Consider the following 11,134-nt stretch of genomic DNA (forward strand, 5'->3'; position numbering starts at 1 on the left):
GGCTCTGTTAACAAGAAAGTTGATAACCGATGATTTTTGGATCGGATGGTGATGTGACCTAAGGTATCGGTCTGTGTACGTAGTTTTATGCCCCTCATTTTGCTCTGCCCCTCCTTAAAAAATACATTAGCAGGTACAGCTCTGAAAAATCCAGCAGAATGATTGGTGAAACTTCAGCAAGTTCAATTCAGCAAAAAACTGACGCATGAGGAAGAAGTATTACAGTAGCCTGTGGAAGTTTCTTGAAAAAATTCGATTATTCCTTGTTTTCTTGAAAATAGAGTTGAGCTTACTCACATGCAAATATTAAAATTAATTAATCTGAACCCCTAGTTCCACTTTGTTACAATGAAAATGATCTAATTGTCTCCTTTTACTGACTTTTAATTTGTATTACTATTCAATAGGATAAATAGGAAGGTTGTACTTTTGCGATTAGATAAACAACTATTATATTAGCAAATTAATATATTGATTTTGGTTTATAACTTGGTGTGCATTAAATTTAAACGTATGTTGAATTAGAGCCATACTGTTATCAGTTGTTCATGATGGACGTATAAGAGTATCCCAGCTTCAGCCTCTGCAAGATTTCAATTTTGAAGTAATATTCGTAGACTGTTTCTGATTTCTACGCTCACCGATATTCCTGCATTCAGATCCATCACTCCCAACCATCCTATACGTAAATAAAGCGGCTTCTGGCACCTCATCATCATTACGTAAATCAGCTTTTGCACAGATCGACCCTGGTCGTACCAGTCGCTTTCGAAAAGCGCTTTCGCCAGCTCCATACTCTGAAAATACTCTGCTATTCCCGAAATCAAACAGTGATAGCTCGAAGTTACCTGCACTATTATTTCGTTGCAGTTCCAAGAAAAAGTCAATAATTGCAGTGTGGTGAATATTAAAATGACGAAATTAATTAGAAATTGCTCGCCCTGGGTAAGGAATCGTTTTAGGGTAGTCTCGGTTTGTTCTAAATCACTTACTGTGGTAATTTGAACTATCATCAATGCGAATGTTACCGATGATACTGTATAGTCCAGAAGCACTATGTATTGTAGCGATTCGCTCAGCTCTTTAGTATATCTGAAACAAATTCTGCGGCTGAAAACCCAGATACAGGACTAACTCAAGTTTGATAAGCTTATAGACGTACGGTCGGTATCGTGGGACACCGAATCACGGACGAAACTTTTAAGATGTTCTAAATATATATATATATATATATTTTTATTTTTATTACCATTACGATTTATTACAGTACGATCATTGAACAATTGTGTGCTAGTCTAATTTACCCCTTATATGGGCTTTTATATTCGCCAATTAAATAACTAGTAACGCATAGGTTTGCTTCTTTTGAGTCTTCTTCTCGTCTTGTTAGTTTTGTCGAGGAGCTCGAAGACATCAGCATTTACGTGGTCAAAGAGCGTGGTCCATAGCCCCTGACAACCTTAACGGCGCTCCTTAGCACTTTATTCTGGAATTTAGAACTTTAAGTTGCAATAAAACAACGATGGGTTATTCGATTGACATGAATTTTATTTATTCGAAAGATAATCTAGTGGCATTACATTTTAAATATGATTTCTGGCATATGACCGCCACGGCTGGCGCGGATGTAGTCCAATCTGGACGTCCGATTGTCGGTGACTTTTATCAACATTTGTGGCCGTATATCGGCAATAACACGGCGAATGTTGTCTTCCAAATGGTCAAGCGTTTGTGGCTTATCCGCATAGACCAATGACTTTACATAACCCCACAGAAAGTAGTCTAGCGGTGTTAAATCACAAGATTTTGGAGGCCAATTCACAGGTCCAAAACGTAAAATTAGGCGGTCAACAAACGTGTCGTGCCGTCTTGTTGGAACCACATCTATTCAATTCAGGAATGAAAGAGTTAGTAATCATAGCTCTATACCGATCACTATTGACTGTAACGTTCTGGCCATCATCGTTTTTGAAGAAGTACGGACCAATGATTCCACCAGCCCATAAAGCGCTCCAAACAGTCAGTTTTTCTGGATGTAACGGTGTTTCGACATACATTTGAGGATTAGCTTCGCTCTAAATGCGGCAGTCTTGTTTGTTGACGTAGCCATTCAACCAGAAGTCCGCTTCATCGCTAAACAAAATTCGCTTATGAAAATCGGGAACAACGGCAATCTCGTTTTGAGCCCATTCGACGAATCTACGCCTTACTTGATGATCGTTTGGCTTCAATTCTTGCACGAGTTGGATTTTGTAAGCACGTAAACCAAGATCCTTCCGCAAAATCTTCAATAAAGTGAATGGACACAGATCCAATTCCTGTGCTCGATAGCGGATGGACTCATTCGGGTCTTCCTCAATGCTACGCTCTACAGCAGCAATAGCTTCTTCTGTATGCACCGTACGGCTCTCTGGGGATTAGAGTTATCAATAAGAGTAAATGTGGTGCGAAAACGTTCCATGGTTAATCGAATTAGCTGCTCTGATGGACGATTTTGTCGACGATAAAATGGATGCACTGCGCGATACGTATTCCGCACAGAACCATTATTTTCGGAATAAAATTGCACTATTTGCAAGCGTTGTTCAGGCGTGAGTCTATTCATGATGAATTGCCAAACCAAACTGAGAATAAATCACTTGACAGCTGTTAAATCGGTCGCCATCTTGAAAAGTAATGCCAACTTAAAGTTCTATAGATCGAAAAAAAAAAACACACATTACATTTTTGGTCCAATTATTAATTTTATTAATTGATACCTTGGGGTTATTTGCTGATTTGCAGAATGGCCATGTCATCAGCCAATGTAGCAATAATGTCACATTCTAGTTAATAAAATTCAATAGTTTACAGGAGGTACGGGAATAGTTCAAACAGTGAATTTGGTTTTCTTCCTCAAGTATAGTATGTATGAACAACACTAAGACAATTTAAACATAAATTATTGTTTTTCACAAAACAAAAACGTGCCTTTGGGATTTCGCTAATAAATTTGAACAATTTGGCAACTTATGTTATTGCAATTAGAATCGTTATTATAGTGGAATACGATCCGGTAGTTCCGCGTCTACATTTTAAATTCTAAGCGATTTATTTTTTCCTGCCTCACCGGCAAACACCTGATTTGCTCTGACGTCTACGGCAGTGCTACCAAGCTAAGAATGTCGTAATTTATTTCGCTTTATTTAGTTGTTATTATTACTGTTTCAAATACTCATTTCCTAATAAATAGTCTCCTTAAAAGTATACCCCCATGTTGATTTATGCACCTTTTATGCACTCGAATATCTGAGGAAGTACTCTATTTATCTTTCTCACTCCTGGCTCTGTGCGACATGCGTGGTATCGTATCGTTTTCCTGTTTTTTGTAGAAGAACAGCGTGGTAGCTAGCCAAAATTGATTAACCTACGGGCTTTTCATTCAGCCAACGCTTTGAGGATATAGGTTTAAATTCACTCAAATATATCGTCAACGATTTGGTGAGTCCGTTGCTGTTCGTATTTTAGGTTCTTTTGGAAAACTGGCCACACTTACTCTGAAAGAAGATTGCTCCTTGGAGCACCCGTACCCCTCGTGTTTTGGAGGCTTCCGTGTTGATGTATTCTGGAAGGATCCAAACTTCGAAGTTCCTGTGTTTTCGGGATATTGGAGCACATTTGAATCATTGCCTCACCACCGGCTCACTTAATAGATCTGGGCGAAGCCAGACGCCGCCTGTGAGCTGCACTACTCGGAAATAGTTTTAATAATAATAGTAGTTAGTAGTAGTTTTACTCTCGAAAAAAATTCGCGTACGAAGGCTTTGAAAATTTATATACAATTATTTTCGGGAAGTGGATGTACTGGTAATACTGAGTACGATCGTTGTCGAGTTATTAATAGTTATCTATATTGCTTTATTCGCCTGAGGTGATCACCGAGGGGAATTTGTTTTTTGAGTATTTCTATTATTTTGGAACTTTCATATTAAACGGGCGGTCAACTTGTTGTGAGGACGGCGATTAAATTTTGCGGAGTTTAAGTAGGCACGTCGCGGATTTCTAATTTCTTATTTTCGCCGCGTATTAAATAACGTAGACTAATTTTCACCCATTGTTTTCCACTCCCCTTAACCTTCACGACTAATATTTATCGATTGTCCCAATTTAAATTTAAAAGTAGATTTCATCGTTAATATTCTTTTTTATCGCAAAACATCGGGTTACTCAAACCGTCTGAGAGACTGGAAGATCTGCTACTTAAAGGTGCCCTAAGGTTAAATAGTGCTATCATTTCTTGATTATTCTTGGACCCCCCCTCCCCATCGCTCCAGAACTCTGAGCACTACGGGTAACTAATTTGCAAGCACCCAGCAAGTCAGTTTTGCAAAAAATTCAATCCTTTTTTTATCTATTTATTTATTTACGTTTTTTTCCTTCTTTCTTACCATAATTATTTATCTTTTTTTCCTTTGTAACAAGTATTTCGCGTTGCTTTTATATATTGTAATATCACGCACCTCCTGGTGCGTGATATTACAATATATAAAAAAAAATTTTCTACAAAAATAAAAACGCGACCAATGCTTAAAATTGTACCAATATTAGTAATATCCTCAGTTTAAAGTAAAACATTGAGTGCAACTGACCCAAAATTAATTAATCACTGTTAGCTGGGGAACCAAAACCTATTGGTTCTGTAGTTTCAAATATTTTACTTAAGAAATCTAGGTTTAAGTTGAATGTGTTTCCATGTTTTGCAGAAATTCGAAGAAGATTGCCAATATATGAGCAATATCTTGAAATCAAAATTTAATGACAAGTTGGTTATAACTTTTGCTGCCAGTTGATGGATCTCGATGATTTCCTTACCTTACCAGTCCTAATCTTATAAATCTGTTGTAGTAGCCGTTGACCGATAATAGGATACGGTATGCGGTATACTGGGTCTTTTTTATAGGTATGAAAACTGTTTCGTTATCCCTTTAAAGCGCTACTAATCCTGTCTGTGACCCCCGGAATATATGGACAATATGTTCTAGAGGCAGTGCGTCGGTTTCCCCTGAAGTTGATGATCTCGAGCGTAACGACCACTCGATGTTTCTCTTGCTGTAGCCATTTGCCTAGAGCGAAGTTTTAAGGTGTTTGAGGTCGGAGGTTCTCGGGTTCGCAAATCTTTCGAACTCCTTGGATCAGGTCTGATGACTCAATACTTTTACCTTGCATGGTGGTTGGACAGATCATCTAGGTATCTATTTGTGTGTGTTGATTTCCTATACACTGTATGGCCTAGCTTATAATCTCGCTTCCACACTAGAAGAAAAAGGATGGTTGTTTTTCGTTCTCGGCCTTCATGGTAAGCTGGATGCTTGGTGTTTGTAGTACTTCTATAAGTTGGCTAATGGGGAATTGAAAGCGCTAACGATTCGCCTCAGTGGTACGTCGGCATTGTATGCACGTGTGCATTATGGTAGACCGTAGAATTTGAGATGTCTGCTTGGTTTTTTTAGTAGTATAGGTTTCTTTTGCAAATGCTCTTCCTGTATAGATTACTTGATCATTGGTGGTTTTTTGCAAATGCTCTTCCTGTGTAGATTACTTGATCATTGGTGGTTTTCTAAAGATAAGTTGTTGGGTCTCTTGACACTCTTTGTAGCACTTGTCTTCCAGTGTGCATTTTCCTCTTGTAGTCCCCTGCATTGATGACTATGGTGGCATTCCATTTGTCTGCTGGTAATATCAAGAGTTGAATCTGAATTATGTGATTTGGGAATAAATATTCTCAATGTTAATATTGAAAATAATAAACAAAATTAGATGGTGCAACTCTTGTATATTTTGAAAAGTATTAATTATGGTAAAACCTTTAGAAATAAATAGTTTTTGGGTTTTTGCTTGATTGAGATCATGGTAATGTAGGAAAACAAAATAATGACTTACTTAACAAATTGTTATCCATAAGCGACTGTTTGACTTTTGATGGCAAATATCACTTACGTTATCAAGCGTTGATGCTTCACGCATAACAATTTCAGTCTGTGGATGACCTTTTCTTGACTCCTGTGGAAGTGTTGGAAATAATGCTGTAAGACTTTCAACTGAACCCTGACGAATATCGCCAATGAGTTCAGCGATGCGCTCGTGACACCAAGACAAAAACAACTGAGCGTGGGTCTGACGTTTTGGTCCACTAAGGCGACCAGGTAGTGCTCATTCCTGTCGAATGGATACCAGTAGGGTTGAGGCAACGGTTTTTCGGTAGCGTTGAAGTGTCCAGGAGATTGCATGAACTGGTAAATGTTTACCCATCCTAAAATGCGCCCTATGTTCGATTGCACATATATACCGGAAAATACTTAAATTAAACAAAACAATAAAATAAGAACTAGCAGCGCACTAATTACATCTAATGCCTATCCAAACACGAAAATTGTTTATGGTTACAATAAAAAAACCTAAAAATAGTTATCCTTTAAGACACCGTGATACTTTTTGTAGAAAAATAAGTGAATTTGTTGCTCTTTTTACCCAGAATGCAGTACCTTACTCAGCTTTTTTCTATGTTTAATTATTTTAGAGAAATACAACAAACTTTTATTATATTTCTATTGGGCCACTCTGTGTATTTTGCTAGTTGCTCAACTCAGAATAAAACAGACAAACCCTCCAGAAAAGAACGATGAGGTAAAAAACCTCTGTGGAGATGAGAGGGTGCCGCTAGGGCCCGCTACTGCGCCTCCCTTCTCAATGGTCCTGTTGGCAGAGACTTCTACGTAGAGTACTACTAAATATAAGAGACCTCGCCAAACGACACCGCAAGAAGGCAAGCCACCTTTCTATTTTTGATTACAACACTGAGAACGCTAAAATACAGGCCGATTAGGAATTTCAACTCAAAACAATGTTGAGAAATTTTAGAAGACCATTGTGTCCGCCTCTACTAACCAAGATGGGTGAGATTGATGATCTCACACCTTGATGACACAGACCACCCTGATGGGTTCAATAAAGAAGAGGTATTTAAATATAATTGTTCGTTAAGCAATACATTTGAATCTCTCACTTTGTTAATCTCAATGACTTCCAATAAATTTAATTTTCTACTTTTTGTGGCTGTATGTAATATATCAAAATTATCGTCAAAAATGTTGTTTTCTGTGTTTAAGTGTGTAGCATAATTAGAATCTAGACTATTGTGTTTAAACGCTCTTATATGTTCGTTAATGCGTTTCTTGAAGGATCTACCTGTTTGTCCAATATAAATTTTAGGACAAGATCCACATTTCAATCTGTAGACACCTGAATTTTGGGATTTTGGGCATTTCGATTTATTGTTTTTTAAATATTTTCCTATTGTGTTGTTACTTCTGAAAGCTAATTTTAAACCACATTTTGACAAATGTTTTGAAACTTTTTCACTAGGTTCTCCTATGTATGTAATTGTTTTAATTTGTTCGTGTTCTGTATTAGGTTTCGGATAAATAGAGTTTACTGTTATCTGTACTTGTTTTTTATTTATAATTTTATCTATAATGGACGGATTGTAGCCGTTGTTCAGTACAATTTGTTTAATGATATTAAGTTCTTTGTTGTAATTTTCTGTTGAGAGTGACGTATTAAGAAGTCTGTGTATAAAAGAGTTAAATGTAGCCATTTTGTGTGTATAAGGGTGATTTGATGTGTCCTTGTGTGAAGGTTTATGATATATTGAAAAATCTAATTTGTTTTGCACTTTCGTAATAGTTAAGTCTAAAAAATTAATAGAGTTATCCTGTTCAATCTCGATAGTGAATTTTATACAATTATGTATTGAGTTAATGTAATTTAAAAAAGAATTCTATTGTCTGTCCGTTCCAACAAAGCAAGCAAAGGCATCATCCACATATCTATACCACCATAAAAAACTTTTACGTAAAGGATGTTCTAGTATGATATTTTCCAAATTATCTATAAAAATCTCGGCTAACAAAGGATTAAGTGGCTTTCCCATAATCAAACCTTTAGAGATATAAATCTGTCCATTAAATTCAAAATAATGTTTGTCTAAAGATACTATTAAGCAATCTAATAAATCTTGTTTCACCAATGGCTTAACCTGCTTCCGAGTTAGGATGAAATCTACTAAATCTATCACATCCATAGGTGGAATACTGGGAAGTAAGTTCTGTACATCAAAAGACATTTTGATGATTTTGATGTCTTTAATTTGGTTGAATAATTCAAAATAATTTTTTATTGCAAATTTTGGAACTTAATATTCACTAATTTTGTAGAGAGTTTAACTGCTGGAGCTGTTACATAAGACACGACTGGTCTAATGGGCATATCGTGCTTATGTAATTTAACTAAAGAATATAATTTCGACGGTTGTGGATTCATAATTGTTGAAAAAATATTTGTCTTTGTCACTAAATAGTATGGAGTTAGTAATTACTTCCTTGACTTGTCTTTGATATAACTCGGTAGGATCGTGTTTAATACATTGGAAAAGTTCTGTTTTAAGAAAATTGTGAGTTTTTGAAATAATATTCTGGGAGATCGATAGCTATGACTGTTTTCCCTTTATCTGCACGTGTAATTATATTGTGGAATCGTTAATGTCGTAAATCGTAATTTTTAGAAAATGTTATGTCTGTTAAGTTTATGAACTTGTTGTAAAATTCATGGTCGCTATGCTTTGTAATAACTGGCTTGCTTTTAGCTATTTTTGAATTAGAAATTAATTTGTCTAACTTTAGTTTTTGTCTAATAATAATGGAAAATATCATACTAGAACATCCTTTAAGTAAAAGTTTTTTATGGTGGTGTAGAGATGTGGATGATGTCTTTGCTTGCTTTATTGGAACGGACAGACAATGGAATTCTTTTTTAAATTACATCAACTCAATACATAATCGTATAAAATTCACTATCGAGATTGAACAGGATAACTCTATTAATTTTTTAAACTTAACTATTACGAAAGTGCAAAACAAATTAGATTTTTCATTATATCATAAACCTTCACACAAGGACACAGTCATACATAACAGCTCAAATCACCCTTATACACACAAAATGGCTGCATTCAACTCTTTTATACACAGACTTCTTAATACGTCACTCTCAATAGAAAATTACAACAAAGAACTTAATATCATTAAACAAATTGCACTGAACAACGGCTACAATCCGTCCATTATAGATAAAATTATAAATAAAAAACAAATACAGACAACAGTAAACTCTATTTATCCGAAACCTAACAGAACACGAATAATTTAAAACTATTACATACATATGAGAACCTAGTGACAAAATTTCAAAACATTTGTCGCGATGTGGTTTAAAAATAGCTTTCAGAACTAACAACACAATAGGAAACAATAAATCGAAACGTCCAAAATCCCAAAAATCAGGTGTCTACAGGTTGAAATGTGGATCTTGTCCTAAACTTTATATTGGAAAAATAGGTAGATCCTTCACGAAACGCATTAACGAACATATAAGAGCGTTTGAAAACAATAGTCTAGATTCTAATTAGGTATGCTACACACTTAAACATAGAAAAACACATTTTTGCCGACAATTTTGATATATTACATACACACAAAAAGTAGAAAATTTAATTTATTGGAAGCCATGGAGATTAACAAAATGAGACATTCAAATGTATTGCTTAACGATCAATTAGATTTAAATACCTCTCCTTTATTGAACTTAAATTCTCGCAACAACTTTAATCAAGGTTTTATGGTCATTTTTCGGTATATATATATATATAGAAGCAGGTAATTTGTAAATATTACATTTGATAAAGACATGGTGTTGTCGAAACAATTGTCATGTCAAAATATAAAATGAAGTATATGAAATATGATATGACAGTATGTAGCAATTTTGTATTAGAGAAAATGGTCGTCAATATAAATATTCCCTTTTAAAAATTGTTTCTTTTTCTTTTTTGACAATGTAAGATTTTTGTGTTTTGCTATGTTGTTAGTTCATGCTAAAAAATTGTTGTTTTAAACTTACTAAAACTTCAAAATTGTCTCTTAGGAAAAGCGAAAAATATTGTATAAAAATATTGAATAAACGGCGGAAAAGAACGAGAAAAGTTATATAAGGGATGATTTTCACATTTTCGATGAGTTATCAGAGAAAAAAATAGAAAATGCAAAATTTTCAATTTAGCGTGAATCTTAGAAAAGGCGATGAAAATTTTGTTAACGGCATATTTACTTTTACGAAAAAGTAGTACACTGTCGCGAAAGCAGCACTTTTTCTTCTGTTTAAATAAAACAAAAGTACACAACATGGGAACAGCTTGTAAATTTCAAAAATTAAAAAAAGAAGAAGGCCATATACAGAAAATTGAGCTGCGAGTACCACCGAATCCAAATTCGCCAGGGCTGCTTGTCGTAAATTCGACCAGTCGTAGTGGCGAAATAAGTAAACACTTACCTACAGCGAGGATGGTAATCGGTATTACTGTCCCAGATGCGACGAGAACGAATATAAACTTATGATTGTACTTTACGTGTCGTCTATACAATCTGCCGACCACAGGGTCTATTTGAGAAGTGGCTAGCATTTCCGAGTCTTGCCGTAAGACGACCGCGCGCAGATCCACCATCCGTTTTGATTGCCAAGCGATCATCTTGATGATGATGAAGACGTAGACCGTGAACCTGTTCGCGTTGTCCATTGCTGCAACGACATCATTGTCTCCAGATTACTGTATACGGATACGTTACGCATAGCCATACCAATAACCATGTTGGACTTTGCCAACGTCGGTATTTCAGCCAGCAACGAAATAGCCGCCGAATAGCAGAATACGTGGAACGACACCGAGTACACTTGATAGATGCGTTTTCGGAAACTGGAGGTCTCGGGACTGACGATTTTCCAGATGCCGATCAACATCATCAGCCTCCTAACGTGCGTAAAATAGTTCACCTTCATTTTTGCATAGAGGGTGCAACTTTTACCACCTTTATAAACACCAGCAGACTCCTGCACAGCGGCGTCGCATGATTTTTTTTCTTTGGTAGTGATTTGGGGTAGGTGAAACATCAAGAGCTGTCGTTGACGGTGCTATAGAGCAGCGGGATTTTGCAGGATTTGCTTAAAGTTTAGCTCCCAAATCCGCCAAAAAGGAAGTGCCGACGGT

At 36.0% G+C, this 11,134-nt stretch overlaps 1 protein-coding gene across 3 annotated transcripts; it reads right to left on the reverse strand.

Moving 5' to 3' along the window:
* Positions 1 to 457: 457 nt before the first annotated feature.
* LOC132707736 (odorant receptor 30a-like) lies at positions 458 to 10,907 on the reverse strand. Of its 3 annotated transcripts, XM_060679668.1 has the most exons (7): positions 10,728 to 10,907; positions 10,423 to 10,668; positions 5,977 to 6,301; positions 993 to 1,092; positions 849 to 941; positions 642 to 797; positions 458 to 583 (listed from the first exon to the last, which is right to left on the reverse strand). In XM_060679668.1, exons 1-7 carry the CDS (start codon positions 10,888 to 10,890, stop codon positions 539 to 541), a joined length of 1,128 nt encoding a protein of 375 aa, XP_060535651.1. In that variant the 5' UTR covers positions 10,891 to 10,907; the 3' UTR covers positions 458 to 538. The 3 variants fall into 3 exon arrangements, with proteins under 3 accessions (XP_060535651.1, XP_060535650.1, XP_060535649.1); XM_060679667.1 differs by having other exon boundaries at positions 849 to 1,092; positions 5,977 to 6,289; XM_060679666.1 differs by having other exon boundaries at positions 849 to 1,092.
* Positions 10,908 to 11,134: the final 227 nt, after the last annotated feature.

The sequence above is a fragment of the Cylas formicarius genome, unplaced genomic scaffold, assembly GCF_029955315.1.
Source record: "Cylas formicarius isolate icCylForm1 unplaced genomic scaffold, icCylForm1.1 PGA_scaffold_9__14_contigs__length_23061073, whole genome shotgun sequence".
NCBI classification, from domain to species: Eukaryota; Metazoa; Arthropoda; class Insecta; order Coleoptera; family Brentidae; genus Cylas; species Cylas formicarius.

Excerpts from the sequence above, each read along its gene's own strand:
- LOC132707736 (XM_060679666.1), bottom strand. The coding sequence starts at position 10,890 with ATGATGTTGATCGGCATCTGGAAAATCGTCAGTCCCGAGACCTCCAGT. Across the intron at positions 6,302-10,422 it reads GATTACCATCCTCGCTGTAG|GGCGCATTTTAGGATGGGTA; the intron begins GTAAGTGTTTAC and ends AATCGAACATAG. Across the intron at positions 1,093-5,976 it reads AAGCATCAACGCTTGATAAC|ATATACTAAAGAGCTGAGCG; the intron begins GTAAGTGATATT and ends AATTTGTTTCAG.